This window comes from Sarcophilus harrisii, chromosome X (assembly GCF_902635505.1).
Source record: "Sarcophilus harrisii chromosome X, mSarHar1.11, whole genome shotgun sequence".
In the NCBI taxonomy this organism is placed as follows: domain Eukaryota; kingdom Metazoa; phylum Chordata; class Mammalia; order Dasyuromorphia; family Dasyuridae; genus Sarcophilus; species Sarcophilus harrisii.
The window spans coordinates 56,818,754-56,837,063 of NC_045432.1; the positions used below are offsets into that span (position 1 = coordinate 56,818,754).

Consider the following 18,310-nt stretch of genomic DNA (forward strand, 5'->3'; position numbering starts at 1 on the left):
CCTGTCCTGTTTGGAAGGCAGCTGATTGGCAAAGCTGGATTTGAGAAGCAGATAGAGGATTTCCCCCTCCCGATGCTCCTGGGGCAGGGATCTACCCAGAGAAGGAAAGAAAGCATCTTACCCCTGGTTGGAATGCTTCATGCCAGAGAAGGGGGAGGGGAGAGGGGTGCTGGAGACTGGTGGAGGGACAGGCTAGAAATGAAGTTGCAGATGGCTGGGTACAGTTCTCTAACAGTGTTCAACCGAGAGGGGGGATGCAGAAGGGAGAGGGAAGGAGGAACGGAGGGAGGGAGGGAAGGAGGAAGGAAAGGAGGTGGGAGGATAACATTAGAAGCGTGGGCGACCCAGTCAGCAACCTATAGCAGCAGAAAATACTGAGGGGAGGAAGTATATAGTTGGAGATCATTCCATTATAAACAGGTTTCATCTGTCCCCTTTACTTTGGTCACTAGCAAGCCCCTGAGCCTTTCGGCTAATTAGACTTCCTCTCAGCCAACTACTTAAGAGGAGGGGTGGCCCTCCTCCGGCCTCAGAATCTGAGCAGTTTTCCTGGAGAAGGTGTACATGTGGCCCCTAGGACCGAGGTGCTTTTCCAGCGGTGGTATTCCCAAGTTTAAGACAGTAAGTACCCATCAAAACTTCTTTCTTGTTTTGCTCCCCTTTTTCCTTTATTCTCTCCCCCCCTTTCTTTCATCCGTGGCCCCTTCCGCTCCCCCCTTTCCTTCAATCTTTCTGCATTTTTTTTTCCTGGAGCGTTTTGTCCTTGTGGCCTTTGCCCTTCTTTTTTCCATGTTCTTTCTTCTCCTTTTTGTGCTTTCTATTTCTCTTTCATTCTTTCTCCTCCCTCTTTCTTTCCGAAGAGACTGGCCGGTAAGTACCCCCGTACAGCCTCCCAGCACTCAATCGTTTCGCTCCTCACTCCTCATTAGGCTGCTCCGGATGAGGCAACCCCGTTGCACGGGACACAGGCTCTCTCTGCCCATTAATTGGCCGGGAGAGAAGCTTTAGCCATTGTCAAGTGGCACTTAAGCTGCCAATTCCGGCCTTTCCTGGGCAGTGAGCTGGGAGGCCAGCGCGCTGAGTTCGGCAGCGCAGTGATTGGTGACTCGGGAGCGGAGCCGAGCGCGGCTGCAGCCCCGGGGATTGGGCGGGCTCTGGGCTCCCAACGAGACCTCCTGAGCCAATGGCAAGCATTTCCTATTGAGACCCCCAAGTGCTCCCCGGCCCCTCGGCTTCTTCCCCAGACATTGGGCCCTTTCTTGTGTCCTGTTTGCCAAAGGCACGCCGGCTCTGGCATTCCGGAGCCTCGGTGCCTAAACAAAGGCTGGGCGAGCAATGGCCCCCGCCCCCGCCTGCCCGCTCCGAGGATGAGCGCTCGGCAGTGAGAAGCTGGGAGCGACCCAGCTGGGGCTGCTTTGGTTCGTGGCTTTGCGCCGGAGGACATGGAGAAAGGCACGCACTTTGAAAGAGCCTGCCGTAGTCGCGGGGCACCTAGAGCTTGCTAGCTCCCCTTGCTAGCTAGCTGTCTACAGCCAGGAACGTACTTTCTTAGCTAGCACACACTCACTCGCGGTAAGTCTTCTTGGGTCTGTTGTTTGGGAGTGGGGCTGGGAGGGGGGGGGGTGCTGTGCTCAGTGGGCGCCCTGCCTCTCGGAGCGTACAGGGCCCCGAGGCTCCCCTGCAACAAACCATCGATTTCATTCGTTTCTGCGGGGCTGTAATGAAACTGCCATAGGGTTCTGAGGACTACTTAAAGTGAACGCAAATGGCCCGGGAAGCTCTAGTTGCCTAGGAATGAAGACGACATGTACCTTGCCAGCAAGATTAAAGGCATCTCCGTGTCTAGCACTTTAAAAACTCCTGTTGCTCTGGGTTACGGTCCTCTTTTTTTTATTCTCAAGCTCAGAAGTTGCCTTTGGGGAAGAGGTCTCTTTTCGGATGACTATACGTAAGACTAGCATCAGGCTGATGGATTTATGGGAATGGGACAGCCAGCAAATTGAATCATTCATCAATACGGTCTCATCCGTGTCCAGTGAAAACCTGTATCTTGGGTAAATGTGACGAGCTGTTTAGATGCCTAATTCAAGAACAAAGCCAGAGCCTGGGTAATGGATGGGGCAGGTATTACTCCTTTCTGAGAAAACCACTCCTGGGTTTTTACTTCTACCATTCTTTGGGGCCAAGCTCCTTCTGAGTCCATCTGCATTCTCCCTATTCGCTTGCAGGGCATTTTGGCCATTTAATTCGGCAAGATTTCAGTGGGGGAAGTGGCCAAACAATCCCTATGAAGAGGTGGCTCAAAGCTCGGTGGGCTCATTCACCATCTCAGCAGCCTCATCATACCAACCCCTCCTTCCTAACTAGCATAAAGACAACAACTAGAGATCGGAGCCAAAAGCTCTGCCCTTTCAGGGAGCTCAAGAAACATTCAAAAGTAGCCCCCCCCCCCCACACACACTCACATACCTCATGAAGTCTTTTAACTTGTCATAAGCTAAAAATCAGATCCCTGCTAGGGAGGGTATTTGCCAGCTGATAAAATCACTAGCTTCAAAATTTTAAGGCAGCCTTCGAAAAGCAAAAAAGTATGGGGCTGGGAGTTCAAAAATACCCAGACGAATCTGAAGTCAGATGGCTCCCTCTTTGAGGGAAGCTTGGGTGGTTGCTGTTGCTGTTGTGGTGGTGAGGTCAGGGCCACAACCGTGTAAGTATCACTCTGCTCATGTTCATATGTTCATGCCCTTGACTTGTGTGGGAGAATGAGACTTGTGAAAACTAGAAGCTTAGCCTTTGGTCATTGACCTCAGGGGGAAATTAGGCTCAGTTTTCAGGAAGGCTGCTTGGTCTAAAACAAAGAATCTTAGCCTTGGAAGCAGAGGCTGAGAGCTGGAAGAGATTTTAGAGATGATTTAATCCAAATTCCTCATTTTATAGGGAAAGACACTGAGGTCTAGAGAAAGAGTGGCTTGAGCAAGCCCACATGGCTAAGAAGTAGCAGAGCCAGGATTTGAATTCAGAGCTTCCAAATGAAAAATCAGGGTCCTTTCCATAATTCCACATTGTCTCTCTATGGTTGATGTCTGTGGGCAAGTCCCTTCATCTCTCTAAAACAGAGATAACTAAGACCACCTACCTCACTGGGTGAATATTGGCAAAGAGAGATAGGGGCTAGCATCCTCCAAAAGATAAGAAATGTCTAAAAATCTTTACTAGTTACTATATAAAAGGGTTTGCTCACTTTTGTCTCCTTCAGAGTGGGTGAAGAATGACTTCATCTTTTGAAGGAAGGTGATAGATTCTCTGGAAGAGAGATGGTCTGTAGATTTGAAGGCTGGCTAACAAAAGGATCCTAATATGGACTTAGGGACTTATGAACAAAGAAAAGGAGAACTGGATTGGACAGCTGAAGGACATGTCCAGATACAGGGGCAAGTCTACTGCTAGTGGAGCTGATAAGAATGGTATACAGCTCAAACATGGAGATAGCTTACAAGGTTTCTGACTGCTAGGCTGATGGCCTTACATCATCAACAGGACATTTAAGAGAGTCAGAATATCAGGTAATCAGTCAAAACTTCTAGTCTATGAGGGAGGACCTGAAGATAAATATGATAAATTACTTGCTCAAGGAGCTTGCCTTCTAGAAAGAAAAGCAAATTATACTCATATAAAATTGTAAGAACCATATGAGTCATGATAAATGTAAGATTTTAAGGAAGTGAGAAGAAGAAAAGGAGATGGGAGACAGACAGACAAGGAGGGAGGGGCGGGGAAGGAGAGAGGGAGATCACTGTAATAAATATAATTCAAATAACAGGGTGCCATGGCTGCTTAGACTAACTCTGTGAACTCTGGTAAATTCATCCTGGGCTTCAGTTTCTTTCTCTCTAAAGTTGGGGAGCAAGGTAGATTACTTATAAGGTTCTATCTAGCTTGAAATTCTATGGTTGAAGAAACCAAGGAAGGTTCCTTGGGTGCTCAGTAATAGCACTTTGAACTAGATCTTTAAAAATGGATAGGAGTTGATCGGTGAAGTGGCTTGGGTTATGGGAATTCTAAGCAGAATAGCATGAACAAAAGTATAGGGGTGTGAGATGGTGTTCATGGGGTGCTTGGAGACAAGGAAATCAGCCTGGCTGAAACAGATTTTGTACAGGTGAGTAGTTAGTACCAGACTATCAAAGAGTCTCGAACAAGCATCCTGTAGACAGCTGGAATACTCTTCAAGGTAAAATACAACAGGCCAGCTTTTTGTGTCTTATTTGACAAAAATGGTTTTCCTCCTCATTTTCTAGTGTCTATACACCTGCTAGAGAAGGAATTTTAGATAAAGCAGCTTGTGAGCCTAATCTCTTTGGATCACTAATAGCCAGTCTGGAGCCCTCTGTACAAGGAGTGTCACCTCTTTGGAAAGAATTAAATGACTAGTAAATTGGCCACTTGATGAGCTGTTCCCACTGGATTAATTCCTCATCAAAAGGATCATTGGCTGCTAAGCAGACTTAGGCTTTGAGTAATGATTCTCAGTGGCTTGGTCCCCAGAGAAGCTTCTCTGGGTGGCTGGGACATAAAAGGATATAATCTTCATGCTTATGGCATGATAGTGTCCATGTGGTGATATCTGGCCTGATGAATAATTGGCTTTGCATATTGAAAAACCTTCAAATATAGTCTTAAGCCTCATTCACAGCAATACTAGTCTTCCTGAATCGACGGGAGGGCATTCTCTGCCAAAGTGGGCCACTGACAGAGTATTTAAGAAGTCCTGCCTCACCAACTTTGATACAACTAGGATGTGTTAAAAATCAGTATAGACTCTCAGTTATGGGGCTCTTCCCATAGGCTGCTCAGTTTTACAAACTGTTCTCTGCATACAATTGACACTCACAAAAATGTTTGTTGTGTCTTGTGGGGGAATGACCAGGATCTCACCTTCCCTAGTTTCCATAACCAGAGGAGTATTGGAATGGTGAGTATTTCTAAGGCAATAAAAGAAAGGAAGGAGGCGCTTACACATTATGGTACAGTCTCGAGCTCTTCTGAGACTGGGATTTCAGGGACTTAAAACAAATCTATTCTGATCAACCCAACTCAGGTAATCAACTCACTTTGGAAGTATGTATTTTTTAAAAGCTCCAAGGAAAGTTGTAAATTATTAATTGTGGAGCATGCAATCAGCCATTCATTTTTTATGGTTCATTCAAGTTAGTAATGGTATAGTATAAAGGACTCACTCCTAGTCCTTTTGAGAATTGAAGAAATCTTTATACTCACCTGGGAATCTGAACATTTCTAGAGGTTTACATTCTCTTGCAGGGAGGAATAGTGTGCTAATCCCATGGCAGGGTGCAGCTTTCCCCTCCCTTCTTCTTTCCCACTTTTTTTTTTTCAGTTGGCCTTCATACAATAGTTGAGAATGTCAATGCTAGAAGAAACCTTAGAACTGGAACCTAGAATATATCAAGAGCTAGAAGGGACAGTAAAAATCATCTAGTTCAACCTCCATCTTTTACTGATGAAGAAACTGAGGACCAGAGAAAGGAAGCGTCATTGAGCAAACCAGGAATAAAACTTTTCTGAGCCAGAGTTATTTTTACTAAACCGTGTCTTTTCCCAAATATTTGAAGTCATCCCAGAATGGGATCTTCTGGTAAATTAAATATTTTTGTTAACTGAGGCTTCACAATTACTCACAATTTAATAAAAATGAGAATCGTCTATTAGTTACGTGGTAAGAGTGAAGGACAGCAAGTGGCTAGATAGACTATATGTTCTATGATATTCTTGTAATGTCAAGAAAACACAGGGAAGGATTTTCAGCACATCGGGTAGACCCCTATGGCAAATTTCTGGGGGGATATGGACAAGAGTTGAGCAGGCTGAACATGTACAGAGAGACTAGGTTACATTGTGGGAGGAAATATCCACATCAGTAAACTCAAATAACAATTTGGGCCATTCTTGGAATACTCTTTCTTCATGACCAGTTACTCTTTCCATATGGGGATGTGGCAGGTCTTAGGGAAGAAAGCAGGCCTGGGGTCGATGGGTCATGGGGGTTCCAGCACAGCCTGTTCCTCCCCACCTTGCCCTTCACCTGAGTTGGCTCTCTTTCCTCTCCTCACACTTAGATCTCTGTATGGCCAGAACAGAACATGTGTTGGAAGGAAAGGGGGATCGGGAATGATCACTATCACCAGCAAATTCACATCAGGAGAAAAGAGGGATATTTATAATACAGTTTCTCTGTGGGGTGTCAGTGTGAAAGGGAATATGGCACTTAAAAGATGTGAATTTCCAAGAAAACCACTTGTGCATTTCTTTTTCATTGGGTATTTCTCACAAAAATTTCAGATTCTTTAGAGCCAAGAACTGTTAGAATCTTCAGCCAAGGCCTGAGTGCCAATACAGCCCCAGCTATTGAAGTGAACAGGTTTGGAGAACCTGCCCGAACACCCTTCGCTTCTGCAGCAAACAACTCAGAGGGTCCCCACGTCTTACTGGATCCCTACGGTAATTCTTCTCTTCCTGTAAACATGAACTCTGCCTTCTGTTCTGGGTCCTAGCTGACTATAAAGCCCTGACTCTGACTCAGGTATAACTCCTTGGCTGGAGGAGGAGCTGACCATGGTGCATCCTAGTGGCTCTGGCAAACAGGCTATTTAGGCAATGTCGGAGGCAGCAGAAAGGAAGCCAGATCTGGGCATGTGCTGTCAGAGGGCCCATCTGGGCCCGGCCGCTTGGCTGCTCAGATGACTTTGGTCAAGTTACTTGCCCTCCTCAGGCCTCTTTGTACAACGAGAAAGTTGGACTACATAACATCTAATGTCTCTCCCGGCTCTGAATCTAACAGATCAACCTGTTCATTAAAGTAGCTGTCCATCCCACCAGTGCTTTAGATCCCAACCCACTGCCCTGTCAAACCACCTGGGGGGTATAGCCCAAATTTACCACTCCTCAGCTAATCTGATCAAGAGCCAGCACTAAATCCAGCTGGTCCTCTGATAAAAAACACATGGCTCAGCTCCAGAGGCAGATTTGAGGCTTTTCCAGCTGGGCAAGATGAGCCTTTGGGCTCTTGGGGTCATCTTCACAGCACAGCAAGGTACTGGGGAGAACATCAGAGTGGACAAAAGAATCCCATTGTAGGGATTAGGCATGTTCTGTCATCTGACAAGCAGCCTGGTGCAGGTAGTACAGGAAGAATCAGGAAGGCCTGGGTTCCTTCCATCCCAGCCTTTGACACACACTGCCTGGATGACCCTGGGAACTCACTGAACCTCTCTGTGCCCCAAGCAACTTTCTATAACTTGGAAGTTACAAAAGGGTTATTGTTCTGCAGCAGTAGAGGGACTTTCCACACTAAGACTTTCCCACAAGGATGAAATCAGGTTGGGACCAAAAGCAACATTTAAAAAAGTGACCAACACATATCCAGACACTAATGAGAACCCATGGTAATGTATACATTATAAGTCAATAACATCAATGAAAAATGCAAATTCACCTTAGATAGGGAGTCTCCCTCATTTACCTCACAGCACTCCTCAGAGGGTGTTGCTAGTCACAGTTCCTACAATTTTATAGGTGGACCTGCATGTCATTATCATTTTAGGTCACTTGCCAAAGTATTGTAACAACTGGTACCTACAGTGGGCTGAAACTCTGGTGATGCCAGTCTCCTATTTGGTATCTTACCAAATTCTCCATTTCATTCTCTGCCTTCTTTCCTTAATCAGCCATTCAGAATTATTAAAGGCAATGCCACCCCCAGACCCAGGACAGAACAAAATGATCTTATTGTTTCTTGTGATTCAGTTAATGAAGCTAATAGAAATGTGAGGTATTATTCTAAATCGTGATTCCTCAATCTAATTTGCTCTCATACATACATACACAGGGTACTCACATCTTTAGAGTCTCAGCCCCCTTGGTCCGTACTTATGTCCCCTTGCATCAGTGCACATGAATATTTGATAATTAGGTGTCCAAATGAAAAACCGTTAAGCTTATCTGGACAGTTTGGAGGCGGTAAGAAACAAAGTAGAATTCCCAGCTGATATAGAGGTAGAGTGCAGAATTTGGAAATGAGTACGTCCAGGAATTCCCCTAAAGCCTTTAGTCCCTCTATTGTGATGAGATACCAAGTCTCAAGGCCTAAGACAATGCTAAAGCTGTAGCTTGAGCAATCATTTTACTTCCTAACCAAGTCGGGGTAAAAGACTACATTACTGAAAGGAGGCTGATGCAATTCTTTGGCCCACTGCTTTGGAGCAGTCGACCCTCTTCTTTCCAAGTGATGGACCAGGTCAGTGGGTGAAGAGTTATTGGGGAAGTGAAGCCACTTTTGGTCAAAAGAGGAGGGAAAATCAGCTTGGCCTTTGGTAGATAGAATCTGATTGGATCAGGGGCCCAGTCAGCCCAGCACTCTAGTTAAATAAAATAGATTTGGGGAGGCGGGGAGAAGAGCCAGGAGGGCAATGCAAACCAGATCTAGCCTGGGGAAGCCACCATTTACAGGAAATACCTCTCAGCTCTCCCAGGAGATCTTCTGGAACATAGAAACCAGGTTGAACAAGTGAAGCATTTAGCACAAAATGAGAATTGCCTAGAATTTGAGCTGATAGGGATCCTAGATCAATTGTGAACTGAAGCTTTTAGCAGCTTTCTTCATGTGGTGTGTTGTACATATAACTAGGCCATGTTTGAGATATTCTTCTGAAATATCAACCAAAGAATAATATAACCTGAACTTCGGTAGTGGACATGCCTTGGCTTTGACCTGGGAAATGTCCTAATCTTGTCAATTTTCAGCTTTCTACTGTTCCTGATGCCTTACCCATCCCTTGTCCAGGATCATGTGGAACTCCCTGGATTTTCACAGCATTTGGGTATTCCTTAGCTCCCAACACTATTTAGTATTTATAGGCAAGAATACAATGGTGTCAGAGGAAGTGCTGGACTCTATTGTGTCAAGTTTTATACACTTCCACCAGATTAGAAAGAGGAAATACTGGAGAGAGCTGAACCACTCAAAGCTAAGCAAATCCTATTCAAAATGAATCAGTGGGAGAGACTTCAGGTTTCCTCCACCTTCTGGGACTTGGTTTCCCAGGCTATGATTAATTCTGCTCATGGCACTTTGTGTGCAGATGGTGAGAGAGGGAATAATCACTTCTATATAGTACCTACAGTATGCCAGGTATTGCACTAAGCACTTTTTACAAATATTATCTCATTTGCTCCTCATCACAACCCTGTGAGTAAAGTGGGAGAAAACTCTGCTTTTAAGGTACCCCTTGGAAAGTTCCCACCCTGTAAACTGCAGAGATTGATTTATTAACTGAGGAGGGCCAAGAGACTAAATATTCTGCAGGAGTTGGGGAGATCCCAAGTTTAGCCTACTTCATTATTGTTAAAAATCAAAAGAAAGAGTGGAAAATGGGAGTACCTGCAATGAGCTGTCTGAATTGAGTCCATATGTGTGGGTCAAAGTTAAAGATTCATTTTGGGTTGGATTTTCTTGGTCCACCTTCAGCTGACCTGCTTCCTGCCCATTGTCAATAGGAAAGCATCTCTCTGATGAACTGAACTCACCAAGTGATTAATTGTAGGAATAATTGGCTGTAAAAACAGGGCATAAATGTGTGTGTGCATATAGTTTTTTTTTTCTTTTGCAACTCATGTGAAGCACACATGTTGGCCCATTGCCTCTGTCCGCTGTACAATCTGTTAACCATTTATGAAAAGCCCTAGTGGTAACTATGTTCTACCTCCTTCACAAGCAAAAGCCATTCTTTGAATCCAGCTTATAGAGTCCTTATTTTTTTCCCTGGGGTGAATAAATACCCTTCCTCCCAGAGTTCTCCATCTGCAAAGTCCAAGCCTGGTAGAACAGAGAATGCCACTGAGCATCATGGGCTGACAGGGCTGGGCTTCAAATAAAAGGTACCTTTGGGTCTCCCTGGGCTCTCTATGGCTGTTGGATATTTCAGAGAAGTGCCAAAGATACAGGGACAAATCTCTTCCAAAACTATACAAGAAATCTTGACTCTTGCTCCATTCTGTTCAGTTAGTTTAGACGTGTTCCCTAAGGATAGAAAAAGCCCAGAGGGCTACTTTCAATCTTTGTCTAATGGGTTGTGTGACTTTGGGCAAGCCCCTTATCCTGTCTGGATGTCAAGTTGCCTCAGCTGGACTAAATTAGCTCAAAGGTCCCTTCGCTCAAATGTGCTCTCGTCTCAAATATAGTACCAAGGGTGGAGACTCTGAATGTAGTATTTGAAGGGAGAAGCCTCTGTAAGCTTATTATTCTAATATTGAGACAACTCTTCAATCCCAAGCAATTCCAGGGACATGGGTTTAATCCAGGACAGGTGCTGAGGACAGAATGAAGTCCCAGCTGCTGCATAGGCTCTGTTTCCAGCCCTGACTCACCCTAAAGATCCCAGGGACCCTTAGGGGAACTCAGTCTTTCCTGAATTTGGCTTTCCTTGAGGTCAAATGAGCTATCTGAAAATCGCTTATCCCAGTGGTACATGATAGCTGCTTCAGAAATGGTTGATATCCTCTCAGTCCAAAAGCAACCTCGAAGGAAACTTCAAATCCTTCTCAGCCTGGAGTTCTAGTCCCAGTTCTGCTGATGACTGCCTGTGTGACCACTGGGCAAGTCATTTCTCTGCTCTGTGAGGTCCAATTTCCTGAGACTCAGGACAAGGTTGGACTCATAAACCCCTATGACATTGTGAGCTCTAAAATCCCACGATCCTACTTTTGGCTGAAACTCAAAGACAGGATTTCTAAATAGAAAGGAGCCTGAAGAAGAACGGTGTCTTTTTGGATTGAGACAGAGGTGCAAAGGAAATGCCAACATAAATGTTCAGTTGTGTCTGGGAAGGTTTAGAAAATGTTACTTGGGTAGTATTGCTCACTGTCAGGTTCCTAAGTTTTCCACAGGTCTGACCGAATCCTTTCAAGCCCAGCTCTAAGATGGGGACATAGGTGGTATGTATCCAGAGAAGAGGAAGGGTATAGCCAAGTTACATACTGAGTCAGAAATAGAACTCAGCTAATGATCTGGGTAAAATCCCAGGACCGCACTCTTACTGCTAGACAGACAAGGTGCTATGTGCTGCAGCAGGGAGAGGAGGTTGGTTGGCAGACGGGTGTCCCTCCCATTTTCTGAGTTCAGAATTGTGAAAAGACTATTTTCTTGCCTGTGTTCTTTTCTCTCTTATAGGGTTTGATTACTTAGAAGACAAATTTAGCAAGGTAACAAATATTAGTTGAGTGCCTTTCCAGGCCAAACCCTTTACTAGGCATTCTGGGGTTTGCAAAAATAGAAGACCCTGCCCTTCTGGAGCCAATGCTTTGGGTAGGGAGACAGAACATCCCCATGTGAATGCAGCCTATTAAGTGCAAAGTAATATATTTCTGCTGATTTTGGTCTGGACCAAAAGGAAATTCTCTCTACTAATGCAGACTTAAGAATTGTTTAGCAATTCTTTGGGGACTCTAAGAGCTGAAGTGGCTAACCCCCCACTCTCTATCTACTACACACCCTACTTGTCTGTGTGTCTCTCACACCCTACTTGTCTGTGTGTCTCTGTCTCTTCCTGGAAGAAGAATCAAAGAATAAAAGAGGAAGAAAAAAGTTACAGCATTAATTGAAGAAAGCTACTTATGAAAGGTGAAGGGGATTCAGTCTCCTTTCTGGACAAAATCATTTGGAAGGAAGTAGAAAGGTGCAATTTGGAGAGGAGGAAGAAGGTGGGCCAGAGTTTAAAGGTTTAAACACCTGGCCAAAAGAATGAGTGAATGCCAGAGCAGTTTGTTAAGTGATTATTAGGTGTCAGCCACTGTGCTAGTGCTGAGGATATAAGCACAAGCTTGGAAGATAGTCCTTGCCTTTAAGGAACTCTTCTGAAAACACGGGAAGAGCAAACATAAAGGGGAGCTAAAAAGGAGTAAAAGGGGGAAGAGTATGGATGATTAAGCATGCTTTGGAAAAGGTCAGAAGTAGTGTGGAGACCTAATCTTGAGAAGGAGAAGGCAAAATCCCAAGATCAGAAGCCAAGGTTCAGGTGGGAGGGGAATAGTTGAAATGCAAGTGGTATGATTTAGAAGTGACTGGGAAGCTATCCAGCTGGCAGGAAAGAACCTTAAAAGTTTCCTAGTCCAATCACCTCATTGTACTGGTGCTACTAAGGTAAGGTCACTTGCTTAGGGTCATACAGGTAGCAAGTGGTGGACATCTGAACATGAGGCTTCTGACTGAATCCAGGCCTTATTCCGCTACACCCCAGTACAAAAGTACAGAAGCACAAATGCCTTGGGAGTTCTTGCTAAGACCACTGGTTGTCCTAAGCACAAAAGGCTACTCCCTCAGTGTCCTGTTCTTCCATGTTATCTCACTCAAAATCATGTTGGGTTTGGGGCTGCCTCACTCTTGGCTACCCTTGGTCTGGAGCTCTGTTTTCCCTCTAATATTCTCTACCATCAAAATGCCCGAATCCCTTATCCTGCTTTCTGTCAAAATGAATCCTCCCAGACAGTGAACGCTCCCTTTTGGGTTATATTGCTGAGTATCTCATCCTTTGTCCTAACCTCCATGTGTGGTGGTGACAGTGCAAACTATAGGGCACTGATTTTTAGGAAAATGTGGGCTTATGTAGCCCAGGCAAGGGTTTTTTTCCCCCTTTTTTTCTGGCTTAGCTGCAGAAGTCATTTTAACCTAGTTTCTGGGGCTGAGCATTTTGATATAATGGAGTGTACTCTGGATTTGGAATCAGAAGTTGTGGGTCCAAGTCTTTCTCTGACATTTAGTAGCTGGGTAATCTTAGCTAAATCACCTCCCTCTCCACCCTCAGTTTCTTTATCTTGAGATAGAGGACACAACACAAAGGCTTAGATTAGATCTAATGTCTACCCTAATAAGGGCATAAATTTCTTTGGTCATTAACATAAGAAAGAGACATTTCAAAGGAATGGTTTTTACGATTAAGGTATTATCCATATGAAATCCATTTGTTTTCTATGTGGGACCACTCTATGAGAGAGACCACTTTTCTTCTATAGGCTTCTCATCTCAAAGGCTTGAAAACTTAACTCCTTGCACACAGTATCTTATGGAGCACTTCCTTAGCACTTTTCAAGCTAAGACAGTTCATAAATATAAATAAAAATTTCCCTCAAAATCTGTACAGATATTGAGCAATGAAGATTGAGTCAGTGACTTCCCTATGAAGAAGCAGTCCTCCTGAGGAAGCAGGGTGCAGGCGGAAGCTTGAGGAATGAATGTCCACAGAGGATCAGCCTCTACATTCTACTCAGCTAGGGTGAACTCTTGTTTAGAGGCTAGCAGAAGGAGGGGGGTATATTGCGAAAACAGGAAGTAAAGAGAAATCGTAGGTGTGGGATACCAGCTGGGAGAGTCAAAGGATCAGAGATTTAGTTCTAGAAGGACTCTCAGAGACCATTTAGTCCAATCCCCCCATTGTGCATAGGAAAAAACTGAAACTTCAACAGATTCAATGAATGGCCTGGAGGTGGTGGAGATAATGGGAAGAGAACTAGAGATTCTTGGATTTCACTTCTCTCTTTGAGCACTCCTTGGCTCACCATTGCCTTGTAGTACACTAGCAATAACATTCCCAGAGTATCATTGCTCACTTTCACATCCTGGCTAGAACACCTCCTTTTTCAGTCTTTTAGGGTATCTCTCATGTACAGTACTGGACCAGTAAAAAGAAAACCAAGGAGACACTGTGGCAGTTAAAAGTCAATCAATCTGAACCCTTAATTAAGTAGGACTTAACTTTGAGGAGAAAGCCAGGTGATAAGACTATAAACTCATGGCAAGGATTTAGTAAAAAAAAGAATAACAAAATTGCTACTTCCAGAATGCATCTTAGAATCAATATAGGGTCTGTCCAGACAATTCCTGTGCTTTCTCTATGTCAAGTCCTGCACAGTGGGCATTGATGCTTAGATCTGGAGGCTGTACAGGTTCCCCAATGACTGATGATTTAGTTTTGTTTAGTACATTGTCTTAAAGAAGGCCAGAGGCAAACATATTTGAGAAAGGGCAGCAAAACACAGTGAAGGAAAAAAGCTATCCTGAAAGGTCCAGAGACCTAAGTTCTGGCCTCAACTCTGCTCCTAATTAGTCATGTGGAATTGGGTAAATCATTTGAAGTCTCTGAACTGAGCTCCATTCTTCCATCTGTTAAGCAAAAATGATAACAGTTGCACAAGGTTGTTGGGAAGATTTGATAAAGTAAAATAATGAAAACTGTTAAGTGTCTGAAACTATAAAGGATGATTCTTATCAATAGCGATAATAAAGAATATTTTTGCTCAAACTTTCAACTAGGCCAGAACCCCTGTTGCTTATGAGTGCCTTGGCTAATGTTTTCTTCAAACCTGAGTAGACAGGAAGTTTACCTTTTTCTCTCCTGCAATAGTAATTGAAATCCAGGTGATTGGTTGTCGTGCTAACTGGTTCCACTTTGTCTCATATAGGAGAAAAATATCTTTCTGCAATATTCAGGTCCCAGAGAAGTTACCTTTTTGCCAGGCAGGTGGTTCAAGCAGCACTTGACCTCCTCAGCTCCCCCCAAGGCTTCCTGACCAGTGTATGGACACCACAGAATTCCACTGCAGCAGCTTCCAGAAGCCCAGCCTGAAATTGGAATGGGAAACTCCAGCACCAACCAAACATGCTTCACTGATGACTCTTTTAAGTACAATCTGAATGGCGCAGTTTACAGCGTCGTGTTCATCCTTGGTCTCATAACAAATTGTGCGTCCCTCTTTGTTTTCTGCTGTCGGATGAAAATGAGGAGTGAGACTGCCATTTTCATCACCAACCTGGCCCTCTCTGATCTGCTCTTTGTTTTTACCTTGCCATTTAAGATTTTTTATAACTTCAACAGACACTGGCCTTTTGGTGATACCCTCTGCAAGATTTCTGGGACTGCTTTTCTCACCAATATCTATGGAAGCATGCTCTTCCTCACTTGTATCAGTGTTGACAGATTCCTTGCTATTGTCTATCCCTTCCGCTCTCGTACTATCCGAACAAGAAGAAACTCTGCTATCGTCTGTGCAGGAGTGTGGATACTGGTCCTCAGTGGTGGGATATCTGCCTCTTTGTTCTCCACAACCAATGTCTCCAACTCCACAACCACCTGCTTTGAGGGGTTTTCCAAGCGTATCTGGAAGACCTATTTGTCCAAGATTACGATATTCATTGAAGTGGTAGGCTTCATCATTCCTTTGCTCCTGAATCTCACATGCTCTTCCTTGGTACTGAGAACCCTCCGAAAACCTGCAACACTCTCCCAGATTGGAACCAACAAAGAAAAAGTGTTGAAGATGATCATTGTGCATGTGGCCATTTTCATCGTCTGTTTTGTGCCATACAACTCTATTCTCTTCCTGTATGCTCTGGTCCGCTCCCAAGCCATAACCAACTGCTCCTTGGAGAGGTTTGCCAAAACGATGTACCCCATTACACTGTGCATTGCAACACTCAATTGCTGCTTTGACCCATTCATCTATTATTTCACATTGGAGTCCTTTCAGAAGTCTCTCTATATTAACACCCAGATCAAAATGGAGTCACTTTTCAAGACTGAAACACCACTGACAGCAAAGACTTCTCTTCCAGCAATCCAGGAGGAACTCAGTGAGCAGGCGATGACTAATGGGGGAGAACTCATGTTGGAATCCAACCTCTAACTATGCTACAGTTCTTGCATTCATTCCATGTCATACAACAGCTTCCTAATGTTAAGATCCTGAGCAACAGCTTTGAGTCTAATATCACAGAAACTAGTGACGCTGCCTGCCTCAAGGGGGACCCGGATTCTTGGAGTAACTCACACCAAGTTTTCCAATACCTAGAGGTCTGATGCCATTATAACATCCAGAGGGAGTCCCAGATTTTTTGCTCTCCTCAAGTTTTACTATGTGAAATGAATGAGTAGGGGAAATCTTTGTTATCTAGCGATTTTCATTCAAATGGTAAGTGGAACAACACAATTGGACTTGGAATCACAGAATCGAGTCAGGAAATGGAAAATCAAGCCTATCATCTTACTACTCATAGCTACATGCTAGTTTTTCCCCTTTCTCTACAAAGGCTAGTGGTTTCTATATTAATTTTGAATGGCTGTTTTTTGGAGATCAAATCAGCAGTTTTCATCAATCTTTAAACTGACTCTAAGAATACATTTTTAAGTTTTATTTTCATTGAAATATTTGAATGGGAACACAGATTCAATTCAATAACAATTAAGTACCTACTACATGCAAGGCACAGACCAACTAAGTTTGGCTTGTATGTCTCTGTGTGTGTATATGTGAAAACAAAAAAGGTCGTGTTTGTGTAAGAGCAGGAAAGAAGAGTTATTGAAGTAACTGACTCTTCTGATCAGAATACTTGCAATATAAACCATAGTACATGCCGGTGTATTCAAGTGCATGCTTATTTTACCTTTATATTTGTGTACTTTTCTTACTAGCAACATTCAGATTGAAAACTTGGGCACATTATAGTTGAAAATCATCTGAATTTGTGCTCAAAGCAGGGGTTAAGTGGGAGATAGGGGAGGGGGGAATCATATTAAAAGAACATTCTTAAAACATACATTTATTGTATCTTTGCATGATCTGTAGCTTTGGCCAGTGTGTGCTTCATTTTCTTATCTAATGGAGACCTCGGCTACAGAGTAAATATAGGCACTAAATATATAGATAGCAACTAAGTTAGAAAATCAGATAGAAGTAAATCTTCTTTGCTCTTGCCATTTACAGCAATATACCTGACTGGACATGCATCTCTCCTACTACTTTTAGAGCAAAAAAACCAAGCCAAGTTGGTCTTTTCTTTGTTTCTTTGCCACATGCCTGCTTCTTTTGCAACTAACTTATTCAATATGCATTTCTTTCAGATTTATGAAACCTATATCATATATATATATATATATATATATACATATATACATATATACACACACACACACACACACACACACACACATATATATGTATATAAATGAGAGTGTATTTGTCCATTGGGCCAAACACATGAAATTGAATGGCCTAGGCAGGAAAGGATTTGATGAGAGAAAAGGACACAGATAATGAATACAGAGTCTTTTTAGGCAGTGAGGAAGTAACTGCAGTGGCTCTTGCCCCAGTGACCTGATGATGTGTCCGTAATAAAAATGTAACCAACCATTGACAATGGACTGAATGTATATTTATATTTAGCAAATGGAATTTTAAATTACGCATGAAAATAAAAATGATGCTTAACCTCTAATTTCTGCTTAGACTGACTTGGATTTTAAATGTTCATTTGATGTAATAAAACACATTTGAATTAGCCAACTGCTTCAGTTTCTTCAGTTTCTTGTTGCTTTTCCTTTGAATAAGCCCTAAAAGCATTTTCTTCATCTCCCAAAGAAAGCTGTTAGTATAGGTTTGATCTCACACCAAATCCAACACCTCCTTTTCAATGCTATCTAAAGTCTCCTGGAGAATTGGCAAATGGCAAATCCCTAAGCAATTTTTGAGGGATCAAGTCAAAAGATTAAAATGTTCTTTTCCAAGCTGGCTTTGATTTATTTGGGGTTTAGAAGAAAACTGACTTTTTAATCTAGTATTCAGGACTTGATGAATGTATATTAAGAGTCACAGGGCACCACGCAGCAGCCTTCCAGGATCCAGGAAAATGTGGACAAACAGACCATCTGACAACAATGAGAGATGGTTGGAGCCAGTTGGCTGGATAAATCAATAGCTAGAACAGGTGGTGGTCACAGGGCAGGGCCATGCAGTGAATTCCTGATAAACTCACTGATTTCTTTTGACTGTTAGGGAACTAAATGGAGGAATCTAGAAAACGGACATTCCATATCAGCTCCTGATGACAGAGAACTCAAAATTTCTTTAGCGGCTAGCCCTGGGCAACATTTAAAAGCAGAGGAAATTTGTTTTGTTTTGCCCTCCCATCTTTCTTTCTGCAACCTGCCAGACTAAACCATCAGGGTCCTACATGAGGTTGCCACATCGATGGACTATAATTGAATATTGTCTCGATTTTCCTTTTTGCTCCTGTCCACCCACCAGGTGTCTTGTGCCCTTATGCTGCCCTCTGACTGCCCAAAAATTCCCCAGTATGATGCCTGCCCTCCTCAACATCTATTTCATTCTCTCCCCTTGCTGTTCTAAGGCTCTACAATCTACCCCAAAACTCTCTTATATTTTAGCTAAAGGTTAGGGAGGAAATCTGGTC

At 43.4% G+C, this 18,310-nt stretch overlaps 1 protein-coding gene across 2 annotated transcripts; it reads left to right on the top strand.

The window, feature by feature from the left end:
* The first annotated feature begins 337 nt into the window (after nucleotides 1-337).
* On the top strand, nucleotides 338-16,551 carry LPAR4 (lysophosphatidic acid receptor 4). 2 transcript variants are annotated; one of them, XM_031944447.1, is made up of 3 exons: nucleotides 338-621; nucleotides 6,358-6,516; nucleotides 14,527-16,551. In XM_031944447.1, exon 3 carries the CDS (start codon nucleotides 14,698-14,700, stop codon nucleotides 15,745-15,747), a length of 1,050 nt encoding a protein of 349 aa, XP_031800307.1. In that variant the 5' UTR covers nucleotides 338-621; nucleotides 6,358-6,516; nucleotides 14,527-14,697; the 3' UTR covers nucleotides 15,748-16,551. The 2 variants fall into 2 exon arrangements, with proteins under 2 accessions (XP_031800307.1, XP_031800306.1); XM_031944446.1 differs by lacking the exon at nucleotides 338-621 and adding an exon at nucleotides 885-1,572.
* Nucleotides 16,552-18,310: the final 1,759 nt, after the last annotated feature.